The following is an 18,178-nucleotide window of genomic DNA, read 5'->3' as shown; positions in this document are numbered from 1 at the left end:
ATGATCCCAGCTGAGTTGACAGTGGTAAGTGGGCCTAAAGTAAAGGAGGAGGTTGGACGAGAAGGATGTTGGACTAGAAGACCTCCAAGGTCCCTTCCAAGTCCATTCTGTAACTGTTTAACTGTCTTGTCTCAGAACCATAGCGCAACTATCCTCGGATCAATGCTGCCGTCTTCCCATCCTCCTCCTCCTTTTTTCCCCTTCCTAAGTATTTCTCTGCATTTGACTATAAGTAACTGGTGGCTGAATTCCTCCATTTTTTGCATCACATCCTCACATTTCCCTCATATCTCCACTGCAATCTGTTATTTGGTTCTACCAAAGGCAAGTTCTTTAAAAAGTCACAGTGCCGGACCCACACTCTGCATCCAGGTGCAGGCAATCCTCAACCTTACAACTATTCCTACAACTATTCCTATTCCAGTTCAAAGTTACAATGGCCCTGAAAAAAGGAACTCTCAACCGGTCCTCGCACTTGCAAACTGCCATGGTCACATGATCCAATTTATGTATTTATTAATGGTTGGAGCATCGCAGGGCATGTGGTCACGATTTGTGACCGTCTCAGCCAGCTTCTGACGAGCAAACTCAATGGGGAAATGAGGGCTCCTTATTTCTTTTTGAGCTTGGTTGTTTTCATTACATTTCACTCAGAGGTTTCATTAGCCAAATTGGGTTAACATCATCAGCCCTCCCACACCGTATTTCCCAACATCTTCAATCCAACACATCTGGAGGAATCTGAATTATGCCGTAATCTCAGTTAAAAATATACTTGCAAAATTCCAATGTTTTACATCCAATTCTGGTTATCCTATCTGTAATGGAACTTCTGACAGTCCAATCAGGAAAGGTCTGAATAAGTGCAAAAAATTAATCATGCCCTGTATACAATATACATTTGAATTAAGCAAAGCGCTGCGGTATCATCTCACTTCTATTGATTAGCAGTGTTAGATCGTGAAATCCCTATAATCTCTTATTTGGGGCTTTTTAAAATCTCATCAGCTTCTGAAAGGGATCTTCATGAATGCCTCATATGCGCAGGGGAACAGCTGCTACCTCAGAATTTCTAACTATACCCAGCTGAATTGAGGTAGACACCCAATTACTTTTCTGAACCATTCTGGATTCCGAATTCTTCTCAGCAACCAGCCCCTGAGGTGAAGTATCTTCTACCAAGCACAATCGTTAACAGATGGTGTAGCAACCAACTACTTATAGCACACACAAAAAAGCAGAACTTGAAAAAACTCGGTGCAATGGAGCACTGAGATGGCTATAGAAAAATTGATAAGCGGTAGAAAAGGGAAGGAAGTTTCCTCTGAAGGCAACAGAACTTTTAATATATATTTTTTCAGCAGTGAACATTAAAAATGGGACATAGACATTTTTTTTATTTGTTTTACATTCAACACAATTAAGAGCTACAGCAGGTGCATCTTGGCAGAAGCCCAGTGTTTATGGTATAATAAACATAAATATCATGGTCTCCCAGTGGAATTTTCTTCCCCAGCTGCTGTGTGAAACTGGCTAACAATGAAGAGGGGAAAAGATGCCAGTTGTAAATTAAATACTGGAAAAGTATTAGTTTCTGAGATATAGAAGATGCTTTATTACTTATATGTTTCATTAAAAATGCACATACCAACATTAGTTGTTAACCTGCAGGAAACACCCTCATATGCTTAGCTTTAATATTTATTATAGTACGCTTAGCAATTTGAGCTGGGTTTTTTTTCTTTTTTTTCCCCCTTTATGTAGCATTATTGAATCCATGAATCCAATGCATGTTTATTGCTAAATTTGTCCTGTCTGTGGTTAAGTATGCCAAGCTAAATAAATCAGTACTACTAAAGCTGAAAGAGAAATTTATTATTGGAAGTTACAAATTCAGTTCAGGCATGTTATATCATACCAGCTTAATCAGTCATTTTAGTACAAATTTAATCCATTGTAACTGGCAGATTTTAAACAATAAAAGAAAAAGATTGCTTTTAACTTCCAAATTCAATGCTCATTCTCCACAAAGAGCATTATCTGGTTTAACCATACATTTTGCAGTTCAACTAGGGTGCTATTTCTCAACCAAGACTTTATTTATTTACTTATTTGTTTACCAACTGTTGAAGCCTAAACAGCTAACAGTAAGATACAGTTTAAAAATATTGTGACAGAGGGCATACACAACAAAAGGACGGCTATCTCTGATCAGCCAGAACCAAAGTCATGTGATGTACAGGTAATCCTCAAGTTACAACCACAATTGAGCCCAAAATTTATGTTGTTAAGTGAGAAATTGATTAAGTGAATCACCGCAGTTGTTAAATTAGTAACACGGTTAAGTGAATACGGTTTGCTCGTCAGAAGGTTGCAAAAGTTGATCACTTGACCCTAGGACACTGCCACTGTCATAAACGTGAGTCAGTTTGTCAAGTATCTGAATTTTGATCACATGGCCATGGGGATGCTACAACGGTCATAAGAATGAAAAATAGCCCTAAGTCATTTTTTTCAATGCCGTTTAACTCTGAACGGTGACTAAATGAACTGTTGTAAGTCGAGGACTACCTGTATCTTTCAAACATTTATTCCCCAGCGTGTTTGCTCCAAATCCACTAGCTAACACAAGCAGCATCCGAAAGAGGGAGAATTCAGAACAACCACATCTCCTATGGATGTTGTTCTTAGCTGTGAAGTAGTGTCAGACCCATAGTGACCCCATGGATAATGCTCTTTCAGACCTTCCTGTCCTCTACCATCCTCTGGAGTCCGCTTAAGCCGACTGCTTCAGTGACTCCATCCAGCCACCTCGTTCTCTGTCATCCCTTTCTTCTTTTGCCCTCAATCTTTCCCAGCATTAGGCTCTTCTCCAGGGAGTCCTTCCTTCTCATTAGGTGGCCAAAGTATTTCAGTTTCATCTTCAGGATCTGGCCTTCGAAAGAGCTGTCAGGGTTGATCTCCTCTAGGACTGACTTGTTTGTTGGCCTTGCAGTCCAAGGGACTCACAGGAGTCTTCTCCAGCACCAGAGTTCAAAGGCCTCAATTCTTCGGCGCTCAGCCTTCCTTATGGTCCAACTTTCACAGCCATACATTGCAACTGGGACAACCAGAGCCTTGACTATACGCACTTTCGTTGGCAGGGTGATGTTTCTGCTTTTTAGTATGCTGTCTAGATTTGCCATCCATCCTATGCAGGGGTGAAATGTAAAAATGTTTGCTACTGGTTCTGTGGGCGTGGCTTGATGGCCGTGGCTTGGTGGTCATGTGACCGAGTGGGTGTGGCCAACTTGACTGTTTCACTCACTGTTAGAGCCAGGAGCTGCACATTTTGAAACACATTCTGCCCTTCTGAAACCCCCAACGCTTTGAGTTTCCCTCCGCCACCCAACGAACATTGGAGCCTTCTCTTGCAGAAACAGAATCCAGGCACAGAAATGGAAAAATGGAGGGGGGGGGAGAAATGGGGAGGAGAAGGTGTAAGGAGCAGGATCCAGGCACAGAAATGAAAAAACAGGGGGAAGGGAATGGGGAGGAGAAAGTGTAAGAATACATTTCCTTAGATTGCTGATGTTTGGCGATCTAAGGAAACGTCTTCCAGTTCTTCAAGACTGACTTTAAGAAACTTACAGCAAAAGTAGTGACAGCGGGGACGACAGGGGCTTGTGTGTTGCAAGGACTTGGAGGCAGACACCGCCCCTCTTAGAAAAAGAGGAGGCGGCAAAGCTCTGGCTGTCACCTGGGAAAGGAGGACCGATGAGGGACACACAGACACATACCCCTGTTGCCCCCGCTGCCGCTACTTTTGCTGTCAGCTTCTCGGAGCTCTTAAAGTCGATCTTGAAGAGTTGGAAGACGTTTCCTTAGATGCTCCGAACAATGAGTTTGGCAGCGTGGAAGGCAGGGAAGCATGGCAGGGCTGCGGGCCGTGCACCGGTTTGGGAGTGTGGCCAGCCAGTAATTGCTACCGATACGGCAAACCATCCCCAATCTCCGCTACCGGGTCTCCCGATCCGGTCCGAACCAGTAGCATTTCAACCCTGATCCTATGGATACCTTTTTGCTTAACATCTTATCTGCTATCAAAAGATTACTGTTACCTAAAGAATTTTTACACAGGAATAGCAAAGCTATCAGCCAGATAATAATTTATGTAACTGTCTCTGGGAGTTTTCCTGGTGGTTTAAAAAAACTGTTAATGTTTTCTGCTGAAATACTTTCTGCAAAGCAGGCTTTTTGGCAAAATAAAGTGTGGTTTTACTATTTCATTCATTCCTATTCATGAACCAGCTTCCATTTAAACTTCTTAGAGTAATTTAAAAACCAGCAGGATAAACATTATTAGAAACAGAGATACTACAATGTCACTCATGTTATTGTGGAAATTAGATGCTAATTTTTTCCTGCAATTTCTGTGTTCAAAGTACTTCAAATAACCATTAGCGTAATAGCTAATAGTAACACAGAGAGGTTATGAATGTATGGTTTCAGTTTAATCCGATGTCCTATTTTTTATTTTATATCTGGGAAGCTTAATACATTTTATGGCCATATTAAATTCAAATGAAACAGCGGAAGTATGAAGTCCAATATGGTACCAGCACAAAGGCTAAAACCTATCCATAAGAATTTGCATTCATTTGCTATCTTCTACTCTTAAAAGTATTTCAAAATCTTCCTAAGATTTATACTATAAAAAATAGAACCAATATTAAAATATCCTGCGTAACCAAAAAAGCTTTTTTTCAAATTCTTTCCTGTCCCCCTGTCCCAAATACCACTCAAGCTTTTTTCTCCTGATTATTTAAAATTTAATTTTCTTACTGCTCATTGATTTTAACAATATTTCCACTGAATGCATCCCTTAATAGTTGGATTGCACTTCTTTTCCCATAGATTGAGTTTCCCTTTGTTGTTCTTATTTCTAGATATTAGTAAGGTAATAGCTAAACTTATTTTTATAAAGAAAATTATAAAGTTTTTTTTTAAATTAAATCCTCTAAGCCACCTAGTCTTTTCTGAGTTGGGCAGCCTTGAATCCAATTGACCAATCAAGTACTAATTAAATCATATGGCATCGTTTGAAAACAGCTGGTACCTTTGTAGCTGATCTGGAAGGAAGGAAGGAAGGAAGGAAGGAAGGAAGGAAGGAAGGAAGGAAGGAAGGAAGGAAGGAAGGAAGGTTGGTTTTAAGTAATTTATACCTTTATTGCTCTTTCAGCTACATTTTTAAAAAAATCGTTTTTAGAAAACAAACACAATTGTGTTGAACTTCTTTGGTATTTCACTAATCTATATATACTTGAATTTGACAATGTTATTTTCATTGTTTCCTATCACTTCAACTAATTCAAAGGGTTAGACTTTGTTTTGCTTACAACACTTTTTTAACTGCTCTACCCTAAGTGTTGTGTATTATTTTTAATGGATTTAGTACCAGTGGTGAAATCCAATTTTTCTTTTACTATCGGTTCTGTGGGAGTGGCTTGGCGGCCGTGGTGTGGCTTGGTGGGCGTGGCTTGGCTGGCATGGCAGGGGAAGGATACTGCAAAATCTCCATTCCTACCCCACTCCAGGGGAAGGATATTGTAAAATTCCTATTCCCTCCCCACTCCCGGGGCCAGCCAGAGGTGGCATTTGCTAGTTCTCCCAACTACTTAACATTTCTGCTACTGGTTCTCCAAACTACTCAAAATTTTCGCTACCGGTTCTCCAGAACCTGCTGGATTTCAACCCTGTTTAGTACCCATTTCAAGTTACAGTGAAATTCTATTCTTTCATGCCACAGTAAAGGCAAATATGTTTTACTTAAAATAAATAAATAAATAAAATCAAGAGTTTCTCCTAACCCATCTGTGAATAAAGCAGACAGGGCAGCAGACTAAGTCTGTCTGTTATTAACACAGCTGCTTGCAATTACTTCAAGTTCAAGTCCCACCAGGCCCAAGGTTGACTCAGCCGTCCATCCTTTATAAGGTAGGTAAAATGAGGACCCAGATTGTTGGGGGCAATAAAAGTTGACTTTGTATATAATATACAAATGGATGAAGACTATTGCTTAACACTGTGTAAGCCGCCCTGAGTCTTCGGAGAAGGGCGGGATATAAATTCAAATAAATAAATAAATAAAAATGTGTGATGAACCTTAAATTTCCATGTCCTCCTACTGAAAACATTATACTGTAATTTATTATTACAGCATTTAACTTTAGCCAATCGCAAACTACCACGGAATTATAATTTACAGATTGGCATAAAACAGAAGACAGATGTGCCACAGAAGGATGACATCTGTTCTTGTTTATTAGTCTCTGGTCCCCAGAATTAAGAGGAGTGAATGAGATTATTTCATGTCAAGTTCCTTTTGAGACATTTCAAAGCCCTTGAAAAGGAAAAGAAAACATATTGTCATCCTTACAGTAGCTCATATATTCCCTCAACTTGCGCTTCTTACCAAAGAATGCAAGAAAATAGCCAGAGGGAAGAGAGGCTATTTACATTTAAGTCTTCATAAATTAAGCTTTAATACAGAAGTTGCTGGAAAGTAAATATAACATTAGAATGTATTAATGAATGAAATCATCTTCACAATCTATGAGTAAAACAGAGGTCTGCATGCACACACAGAACAATTTTGAGATCCATTTGTTGTATCATTTCAACCAAACTGAATGTTCCAATAAAAACTCCTGCAAACATGTTTGTGATGAATCAAACAATGAAGCACAACAGAATTGAAAAGTCTACTTTTCTTTAAATAAAGGATATTTCTTTAAATTGAAAAAAAGCAACAGATAAAATACCGAGATTCGTATTTGACTGTTCCAAAAACAACGCTCTGGTTTTGTGGTAATGATTAAGAATCTGTTTTGTGTGAATAATTAATATTGGCTGGACCAAAAGCACTTAAGAGCTTCCTGGTCTTAATATAGCAGCCTTCTCAAGCACGCATCTACTGTAGACATTCTCTGCTTCAATTCCTCTCAGCCATTTGGAAAAATACAAAAATCCTACCTCTCATTAATTAATTAATTTCTCAATAAAAAAGAAACAACTAAAAGGCTGTCCACTGAATCTAGCGTTAGAGATGTTTATACAAACACCCAAGATTTTCCAGTTTTTAGTAATCTGTGGAAACATCGCAAACTCTCCACAACTTGAGAAACATTTGCTAGACTAATTCTTGAATACAGCTCGCCTGTCTGGAACCCATACCACATTTCAGACATCAATACAATTGAACGCGTCCAGAAATATTTTATAAGAAGAGTTCTCCACTCCTCTGAATACAACAAAATACCATATGCCACCAGACTTGAAATCCTGGGTTTAGAAAACTTAGAACTCCGCCGCCTTCGACAGGACCTGAGTTTAACTCATAGAATCATCTATTGTAATGTCCTTCCTGTCGAAGACTATTTCAGCTTCAATCACAACAATACAAGAGCAAACAATAGATTTAAACTTAATTTTAACCGCTTCAATCTTGATTGCAGAAAATATGACTTCTGTAACAGAGTTGTTAATGCTTGGAACACACTACCTGACTCTGTGGTCTCTTCTCAAAATCCCCAAAGCTTTAACCAAAAACTGTCTAATATGTTCTCAAACCTGCCTTTTAGAGTTAAGGAAAGAAAAATTAAATCAGTTCCTAAAATTTCCATTTCCTTTCAGAGGTGATAGCAATACGTTTTTTACTTCTAACTTGTATTTCTTATTGTGTAATCTTTATTTCTAAGGACAGAAAATATCATCTAGGTTTAAATATCTACACCCTTAGATTTTTTTCTTCACATTAAGTAAGACAAGAGTTAAGTACTCTGTTGTAAATATTTTTTTCCTGGTCAAGTTCAAAGTAGGGGTATTATCACTCCTGTGACTAAAGCAACTGTCACAGAAATAGTGGGATCTCCTAACACAGGGGTCTGCAAACTTGGCTCTTTTAAGACTTGTGGACTTCAACTCCCAGAGTTCCTCAGCCAGCTTTGCTTAGTTGAGTTTGCTTAGCTTAGTTTGCTTAGCTTTGCTGGCTGAGGAACTCTGGGAGTTGAAGTCCACAAGTCTTAATAGAGCCAAGTTTGCAGACCCCTGTCCTAACACATATTCACCCGTTCTGTAACTCTCTCCCATGCAAAATTCATAACTGTGACAGGGAACAAAAGTGAATCAAATCTAATGGCACCGTGCAACCTTTATAATAGCAGCAAAAACCATTTCTCGTGCTCTGACTCATTTCACTGAGTGGTGAAAATCACTTCTGGTGAGTTTTTCAAAGATATACAATTAAAAATGTGTGTGTGTGTGTGTGTGTGTGTGTGTCAAAGAGTAGTGTGTAAGAATAACATTTCAAGCATTCTGCTATATATATTCCATAATTATGGAAAGCAAGTTTAGAAATGAAAAGGTGCAACACCTTAAAAATCTTGTTTTCTGCGGTGATGACAGAAATAAAATCACCTGTGAGATTACTCTGATTAATCCATTCTTATCTTGAGCATTCAGCTCATACGCTGAAACTGAGCTCTACATCCAATTAACAAAAACCCTCTCCTCTCCCTCGTTGGAGGAGTACATACTAAACTGGCCTAAATTGGGGGAAGGGGGGGGGGAGGTAGGCATTTATACAATGACAAGATTCTTCAAATTTACCTCTGGAGGAATAGAATTTGTGCAACTTGGCTTGACAAGCCCCAGTGATTTGTACTCTCAAATTGTCAAGTCACATATTCATGGCCTCAATTAAAAAGTAAGAGCAAAGTAAGCGGCAAAAACATCAAAGCTGTGACAGAGATTAGAGAAATGTAGGCCAGCTCCCTTATGTGACGGTTTTAACGAACTACCTAATCATATAATGCATTTGATGGCACAGGACTCCCATCATTCCTACAAAAAGGTTCAACTATGAAATCAAAGGCGAGAGGAAACGTTCAGGATTACCATTGTCAGACAGCAACTGCAAGAAAATGGTATCTATACTTAATCCAATTGTCAAGTGCTTTCTATGACCAAGGAGCACAGATAAAATCCCTTTTAACCACATAGAACAGAAAGAAAAGAAATGTTCAGCAAAGGCTAGGCAAATGTCATTTGCACCTCTATAACTGTCTGGTTCAGTTCTGCAACCCAACAAGAAAAACACAGACTTCAGAGGATAATTAGAACTGCAGAAAAAATAATTGCTACCAACCTGCCTTCCATTGAGGACCTGTATACTGCACGAATCAAGAAGAGGGCCGTGAAAATATTTGCAGATCCCTCGCATCCTGGACATAAACTGTTTCAACTCCTACCCTCAAAACGACGCTATAGAGCACTGCACACCAGAACAACTAGACACAAGAACAGTTTTTTCCCGAAGGCCATCACTCTGCTAAACAAATAATTCCCTCAACACTGTCAGACTATTTACTGAATCTGCACTACTATTAATCGTTTCATAGTTCCCATCACCAATCTCTTTCCACTTATGACTGTATGACTATAACTTGTTGCTGGCAATCCTTATGATTTATATTGATATATTGATCATCAATTGTGTGGTAAATGTTGTACCTTGATGAACGTATCTTTTCTTTTATGTACACTGAGAGCATATGCACCAAGACAAATTCCTTGTGTGTCCAATCACACTTGGCCAATAAAATTCTATTCTATTCTATTCTATTCTATTCTATATACACAGGAGAATTAACAGAGAGCATCAAGCAATTACTGCCTAGCTCTTCAGGTTGGGTGGTTAGGACAAATAATCTGAGTAAAATCTGAATTTTAGACTATCCTGGAAATTACTTTCTGAGAATATTTTGAATTTTCATGAATCAATTAAGATATACTTATTATATATATACTGGGATTAGACAGTGCAAAAGTCATTAATAAGAGCTTGTTTATTTCATACAAAATAAGAAATTATGGTTTAGAATGGGAGAAATTGCTTTTAATCTGGCTACATAATCCAAATGTAGTTGTATTGTCTGAATCTAGAATGTAGGGTATCAATGATGGCTTTAAGGCGCAGGTCTCAATTTTAATTCATCATAATGACACTATTTTTGGTCAGATAATCTATTGTCCAATGTTAGCTGATACACACAGACACACACACTGTATATTCAGTCTGATATGTATCACAAATGGCAAAACCAAAATCCTAAAACACAATGTAAACATAATAAATTCCACTCCTAGCATCATAACTTGACACTTAAAAGGCAGAACAAAAGAAAACTGGATTAGTTGATGATAGCTATTATAATTTCACCTTTAAAGGACAGAAAAGTATAAAACTGGCCTAGATAGATTATCTCCTAAGAAATTATTAACATTGTCAACGAGCAATTTATTCTTTAAACATAATTGATTCAACCACAACTCTGCTTACTTCCTGCCTAAAACAAAAGAAACAAAAGGAAAAACTTTCTACCTGGATTACAATATTCTGCATCATAATTTGATACCTAGCAAATAACAAGAGCCGTTTACTCTTGTAATAATAAACAAACAAATTATTTTTTAAAAAACTTACCTGCCGAAAAGGAAAGCCTGGAAAGATCTGTAATAATAATAATAAAACAAATCAGTATTCATTGTACTGTATCTTTTCACCTGATGATGCAATTTGAGAATTGGAAATACTATAATTTTTCTTGAACACTCTCATATCCCAATTATCAAGTTTTAGCTGTTGGGTTAACAATCAATTTAGTTAAGATTGTGATCATTATATATTTCAAAAAAGTATTTAGAAATTAAGACAGCATGCCAATTTAATTTCTATCCCTGCCATATGCTCATATTTTACTGTGCTTATGAGATGCATGATCAATATGTCATATTAATTTCACATATTATGTATTTAAAAGTAAATATAGTACATAGTTTAAGTATTAATCCTTGAAATATTTAAATACTTTCACCTTTATTATTTGCTAGATTATAAAAAAAATAACAAATAGTCAACTCCAATACCAAATCAAACTGGCCAGTGACTTTCTATCAATCCAATCCACCTGATAGGATTTTTGTAATGGGAAAAATAGGAGGGAGGAATATTAGGTATATTTGCTGCCTTGAGTTATAGATATACATGGGGTATTATTATTATTATTATTATTATTATTATTATTATTATTATTATTATTATTATTATTATTATTATTATTATTATTATTATTATTATTATTATTATTATTATTATTATGGTTAGTCATACACCCAGCCAGATTTAGACTGGATTTAGCATTTTTATCCGTTTACTGAATCCTTCACAAAGATTTGGAATAGGCAGATGCCGTAATTGTTATTATTCAGTTAGACAATATATATTTGTAAGTGTTAAGTGGGGTTTTAGGATTGCTTGTTTTAGTGTTAATTTTAATTGGCCAGTTTATAATTAGTTTTTAATATGTTTTTAATTTTGTCTATGTATTTTTTGTTTTAACTTGGCTGTTCACCGCCCTGAGTCCTTCGGGAGAAGGGCGGTATAAAAATCTAAAAATCTAAAAATCTAATTAATTAATTAATTAATTAATTAATTAAATGTCATGGTTGCAAACTGATTATAAGGCCCTGTTTAATAGATTATCTGAATTGATGGTCCAGAGATAAAGTTACTATGTTATCTTAGTTGCCACCATACTTAAAAAACTAGGGTGCTAAATAAAATAGAGGGGTGGGGGGGAAGGCTAGAAGCAAAATGAGACAGGATTTTGGTTATTTATTGATGGGCTTCAGGAAAATACTAAACCAGATTTTTTTTTTCTTAAATGAATGTACTTTTCTCTCATTTCCAATAGCCATATGGACTTTACCAAAGCAGCATGGATTCCTATTGCTAACTTCCATCTCAAATACATTCAATATACCACAAAAAGGTACAGAAAGAACAAACAGCAGATTTAGCTCACATAAACAAGAAATGATAATATATGTGTTCGGTTAGGCTTATAAATCAAAGTGTCATGTGGTAAAACTTGAGAAAATTTTAACGAATGGGGAGAAATTACTCCCAACAATTTACAGCATATTTCTAACTCAATTTGAAACATGTGTAATGAAAATTTAGTTACCACTAAAAACTGCAAAGCAATGCCCTTTCGCATTAATTATCAAAATGTAGTTGTGGTGTATTTACTAAAAATGTTATGAATTTCTGAGAAAGGTGAGATATGGCAGAAGTCAAACACTCTTAAAAATATTTTTCTTCTATTTCTTTTTAAACCGAATTCATTCTCATGCCAACTGTTAAACTCTGGTAATAATTGGAAGAGTAAAACTCAATTGTTTATTGAGCTCTCATTAATATCATCATTCTTTTGACTGCATCCACTGTCCTACAGCATATTAAAGATTAGTTACACTATTCACTCAGACTACAGCTTTCTGAATTTCTGACCACTAGTCACGGAAATCTGGAAGCTGCAGACCCCAAATATCTGAATGACACACATTTGGAATAGTTGTGGCAATAAAAGTCAGCTGGCATAGTGGAAAGTCTACTATGAACACTAAAACTTATCAGAATATAATAGAGCTGGTATGTAAATTGTTTCCTTGCTTCAACGTATCAGGCAGTGATCCATATATTGCTGTTACCTCTATTTTAAGCCCACAAATAAGCCTTTGAAAACTTCTTAAATTTTTAGAACCTGTCTGTCCATATATGGTCATTTGGGTGTAATTTTTTTCAGTCTTTCTTTTCATCATTTGCTTAAGTACCTTCATGACTCTCATACTTCCAGTCATCAGTATACGTCGATAAATCCAAATCTTATAATTTAATACAGTAATTATATTCTCTGTAGTGTGCATACATATTTTATGTCGCTTCCAGGCTGTAGATAATAATCAAGCAGAAAAGCTAGGTTTGGCCAGGCATGAGCGAAGAGGCAGTGTTCAATTCTCTCTGAGTCACACATTTATTCAGATCATGTATTGACTGTCCATAACTCAGGATAAGCATGACAATAGCACGCAATTTTATATGTATATATGTCAGGGGCCTCCAACCTTGGTCCCTTTGAGACTTGTGGACTTCAACTCGCAGAGTTCCTCAGCCAGCTTTGCTGGCTGAAGGACTCTGGGAGTTGAAGTCCACAAGTCTTAAAGGGACCAAGGTTGGAGGCCCCTGCTCTATGTTCTATTTATTTTTTTATTTTTTTATTTATTAAATTTTTATACCACCCTTCTCCCGAAGGACTCAGGGCGGTGTACAGCCAAAAAGATAAAAAACTCAGTATATATACAATTAAAACAGAAATTTAAAACAAAACATATATAAAAAAAGGCCGACATTAAAAATTTAAAAATTTAAAAACCCTAACACAATAAAACCCCAATTAAAATTAATAAAAACTATTAAGCCAGTCCCGCTTGAATAAATAAGTATGTTTTTAGCTCACGGCGAAAGGTCCGTGACAGTGAAGGCTAACCTTTTTGTCGTTGTGTGCTAAAAGTGCGGGTGCATGTGCGCAATAGCGCACGCGCGTGCCTCCACCCATAATGCAATGCATGCACGACACACACACACGCACTCTGCCCCCATGCGCACGCATGCGTAACCTCCCGTGCTTCCCCCCTCCCCGCACATTCACGTGTAAACCCCCCGCCCCGTTTTGGGCCTAGCAAGCCTCCCTGCAGCCTCCTGGGACCAAAAACGGGCACCGGAGGCTGCAGGGAAGCCTGCTAGGCCCAAAACAGGGCAGGGGGGCACTGCCCCCCGCACTCCCCCCACCCATGTGCATGCGCATGCGACCTCCCCACCTCCGCAAGCCTCTCGGGTGTATGCACATGTGTCTCCCGCATGCAACCCACCCTCCGCGCATGCGCAGCACAGACCCAAAAATCAGCTAACCGGCGGGAGGCGCGCACCTATGCGGGGTGGGACTGAGCTGGGTGACGGCTCGTGTGCCCGCAGAAAGGGCTCTGCGTGCCACCTGTGGCACGTGTGCTATAAGTTTGCCAGTTCATTCTATGAACTCTTAAAGGAAAGCATTTGGATATAAGGATGTCAGGAGACCACACGGTAGGACAAGAGTTTGTTCCAGGAGACAAAATAGAAAGTCTGAGAATTTTTTTTAAAAAAAATGCTCAGTAAGACATCTGCTTACTAACTAGACAAGCTAACAGATTGAGAGAAATACTTGTAAGGAAACAAGAAACAGGCAGGCAGGAGGAACTCAAGAAGGAAAGAGCTAAAGGAAGCCTACTGAGCATGTCCAAGATGGCGTCGCCCTGCTGATCGGGGGAGCGGCGACGGGCCTTTTCGGGCTTTGTCCGGGTCTGGGGGGGGCCTTGATAACATCCTAGGCTCCCGCCCTGATGGAAGAAGATCTAGTCACCCGGAAAAAGGGTGATTTGGTGTTGTGCGACTTCAGGGGGTGTTGGGAGGAGCCCCGGAGTTGCGGTGTTTTAGTGGTGATCCTGGCGGCTTGCTGAGCCACCGCCGGCCTTTTTAGCGTTTTGGCGGCGGCGGCGGCGGCAGGGGGCCTTTGACACCTTGGACCCCCCTGGACTCCTGCCTTGATGGAGGAAAGTTCAGTCACCTGGAAGATGGGTGACTTGGAGCTGGGCGTCTTCGGGGGTGATGGGAGGAGCCCCAGAGGGGTTGCGCCCCAGTGGAGATCTGGAGGGCCTCCCGGGCCTCCGTCGGCCTTTTTGACTTCCCGGTGGCGGCGGCGGCCTGGTTTTCCTTCGATCGGCGTTGGCGCCGGTGGAGCCCCGGGACTGCTGGCAGGATTTGGCGACTGGTGTCCCTTCCCGGATGGTGGGGATTTCGGTGGCCTTCATGCGGTGGCGATGGGGCTTTTTCGGCGGCGATGGCCGGGTGGAGGTGGCAGGCGGCAGCGGCCTGCCCCGGTGCTTCGAGGCGGCGGATGGCCCGATAGGCCCAACGTGGGTGTAGCCTTGTTCTAGCGGGTGGCGTGGATACCTGGTGGTTGCCTTGAGGAAGGCCCACGGGCCCAGTGGACACCCCTTCTATTATTTAACATCTTAACATCTTTATCATCGTTCCTCCCCCCTTCTTCCGTAGTCCACCCCTGGTTGTTTGTATGGGGTGGTGAACTGACTGAGTTAGCGGTTTGGTCATCTACCGCATAAGGATTACCATTAACTGTTTCCCATCAGGATAGACTGGTCGTGGTCACTTTATCATCTGCTTTATCATCTACTACCATCTTGACCAGCCCAGGATGAGCCTCTTGCCGGACTTTCTCTGTGATGCAAATGTTTACCACGGCTGACCTACTTGCCCTGCGAGATGCCCCTCTCTCGTGGGTTTGGCCCTCCAGATTATCGAGGGCCCACCTTGAGGATGGGCTTTGGAGCCCCGAGAGGTGCCATGCGAAAAATAGGAGGCTTAGGGGTTTTTTAATTAGTTGTTTTAATAGATTTTTTAAGGGGAGTTTTAATGGGGATTTTAAGGGTTGGGAGGGGGGGAGGGATGAGATGGGTGAGGGGAAGAACCCATTGGGGAGGGGGGGAGGGTATGTCCAGTCCCAGTGCATGCTCCTGGCATTATTTCATCAGGTCCGAAGACAGGGGGAGAGGGGGATGTTCGGAGCGTAGAGTGTTTTTCCATCTGTACGGTAAGTGGGAGAGGCAGATATGGCGGAGGCAAGGGGCCGTATCGTTCCCTGGGAGCACGTGCTCGATGTTTAAAAGCGATCACATGCTCCGGCCCCTCAGTCCTTACTCGTTCCCTGGATGGTCAAGATCCTCAGAGCTTGGGTCTTCGGCTGATGCTGTGCAATGCCCAGTCCATGGTTAATAAGGCTCCCTTGATTTGTGACCTTATTCAGAGGGAGTCCGCGGACTTTACGGGCATTATGGAGACCTGGTTGGGCACAGAGGGGGGTGTTCCCCTGGTTGAACTGTGCCCTCCGGGTTTCCGTGCATTTCATCAGCTGAGGGCCCAAGGTAGGGGTGGGGGGGTGGCGGTTGTGATTAAGGAATGCCTAGAGCCGAGGGAGTCCACTGTGCCTCAGATAGCTGGTTGTGAATCCCTCCTTGTGAAGTGGGGCCATCGGAATCAGATGGGCCTGTTGATCGCGTACCTGGCTCCTTGCTGCATGACTACAGCCCTACCTGAGCTGCTGGAGGTGCTTGCCGGGGTGGCAGTTGAGATTCCCAGACTTTTGGTCATGGGGGATTTCAACTTGCCATCGGCCGGCTTGTCATCAATGGTAGCTCAGGAGTTCCAGGCTTCCATGACGGCCATGGACCTGATTCAAGTAACTGATGGCCCTACACACATGGGGGGAGGCACACTAGATCTGATTTTTATCTCTGGACAATGGATTAATGATCTGGAATTAGGAGATTTAGTCACGGAACCAGTGTCATGGTCAGATCATTTTCTCCTTCGCCTGGACTTTCGGACCGCCGCTCACCACCACAGGGAGACGGAGCCAATGTGTTGGTTCCGTTCCAGGCGCCTGATGGACCCTGATAGGTTCCGGACGGAGCTTGGGCCGTTCCCTGAAGATCTTGCCCACGGCACGACTGAAGAACTAGTTGCGGCCTGGAAACGGGCCGCGGCTGGGGCTTTGGACCGTGTCGTGCCTTTGCGGCCTCTGACCCGGCGTAGATCTCAATTGGCTCCTTGGTTTTCTGAGGAGCTGAGGGAGATGAAACGCCGGAGAAGACGCCTAGAAAGTTCTTGGAGGTCTAGCCGTTCCGAAGCTGATCGGACACTAGTGAGATCTTTTACTAAGACCTACCTAGTGGCAGTGAGGGAGGCGAAACATTCCTACGTTTCCACTCTCATTACATCGGCAGATAACCGCCCGGCCGCCCTGTTTCGGGTGACTCGCTCCCTCCTTCACCGGGGGGGCGGAGGACCCCCTACAGGGACGTGCTGAGGAGTTTAACGGTTATCTATACGATAAAATCGTTCAGCTTCGGGATAGCTTAGACCAAAATTGCGATGATCCAGGCGGGATGACGGATGCACGTCTTGTTGAGGTCGTTTGGGATGAGTTTGAGTCTGTGGCTCCCGAGGACGTGGACAGGTTGCTGGGGAGGTTACATGCAACCACATGTTTACTGGACCCGTGTCCTTCCTGGCTGGTGCTGGCCACTCAGGAAGTGACACGACGCTGGCTCCAGGGAATTATAAATGCTTCATTGTTGGAAGGGGGTTTCCCCACTGCCTTGAAAGAGGCGGTGGTGAGACCCCTCCTCAAGAAGCCTTCCCTGGACCCAGCTATTTTGGGAAATTATCATCCAGTCTCCAACCTTCGCTTTGTGGCGAAGGTTGTAGAGTGTGTGGTTGCGTGGCAGCTTCCCCGGTACCTGGATGAAGCTGTCTATCTAGACCCGTTCCAGTCCGGCTTCCGACCCAGTTATAGCACAGAGACGGCTTTGGTCGCGTTGGTAGATGACTTCTGGAAGGCCAGGGATAGGGGTTGCTCCTCTGCCTTGGTCCTGTTAGATCTCTCAGTGGCTTTTGATACCATCGACCATGGTATCCTGCTGCGCCGGCTGGAGAGCTTCGGGGTGGGAGGCACCGTTTATCGGTGGTTCTCCTCCTATCTCTCCGACCGGTCGCAGACGGTGTTGACAGGGGGGCAGAGGTCGACTGCGAGGCGCCTTACTTGTGGGGTGCCTCAGGGGTCGATTCTCTCGCCCCTCCTGTTCAACATCTATATGAAGCCGCTGGGTGAGGTCATCAGTGGTTTCGGGGTGAGTTATCATCTGTACACTGACGACACGCAGCTGTACTTTTCCACCCCGGACCACCCCAACGAAGCTGTCGAAGTGCTATCCCGGTGTCTGGAAGCCGTACGGGTCTGGATGGGGAGAAACAGACTCAAGCTCAATCCCTCCAAGATGGAGTGGCTGTGGATGCCGGCACCCCGGTACAGTCAGCTGCAGCCGCGGCTGACTGTGGGGGGCGAGTTATTGGCCCCAATGGAAAGGGTGCGCAACTTGGGTGTCCTCTTGGATGGGCGGCTGTCGTTTGACGATCATTTGGTGGCCGTCTCCAAGAGGGCCTTTTACCAAGTTTGCTTGGTCCGCCAGTTGCGCCCCTTCCTTGACCGGGATGCCTTATGCACGATCACTCATGCTCTTGTCACTTCCCGTTTGGATTATTGGAATGCTCTCTACATGGGGCTGCCCTTGAAGTGCACCCGGAGGCTGCAGCTAGTCCAGAATGCAGCTGCGCGGGTAGTAA

At 42.0% G+C, this 18,178-nt stretch overlaps 1 protein-coding gene across 5 annotated transcripts in view; it reads right to left on the bottom strand.

The window, feature by feature from the left end:
* The window catches only part of PTK2 (protein tyrosine kinase 2), a 305,627-nt gene that overhangs the window by 182,735 nt on the left and 104,714 nt on the right, over positions 1-18,178 (bottom strand). For all 5 annotated transcript variants that reach the window (XM_058178297.1, XM_058178298.1, XM_058178296.1 and 2 more), the window contains one exon: positions 10,526-10,552. Coding sequence is in view for 1 of the 5 variants with exons in the window: in XM_058178293.1 (XP_058034276.1) it covers positions 10,526-10,552 (27 nt within the window). In the remaining 4 variants the exon portion in view is untranslated. The remainder of the gene's footprint in view (positions 1-10,525; positions 10,553-18,178) is intronic.

The sequence above is a fragment of the Ahaetulla prasina genome, chromosome 3 (assembly GCF_028640845.1).
Source record: "Ahaetulla prasina isolate Xishuangbanna chromosome 3, ASM2864084v1, whole genome shotgun sequence".
Classification (NCBI taxonomy): Eukaryota; Metazoa; Chordata; class Lepidosauria; order Squamata; family Colubridae; genus Ahaetulla; species Ahaetulla prasina.
This window is presented reverse-complemented; position numbering and strand designations above follow the sequence as displayed.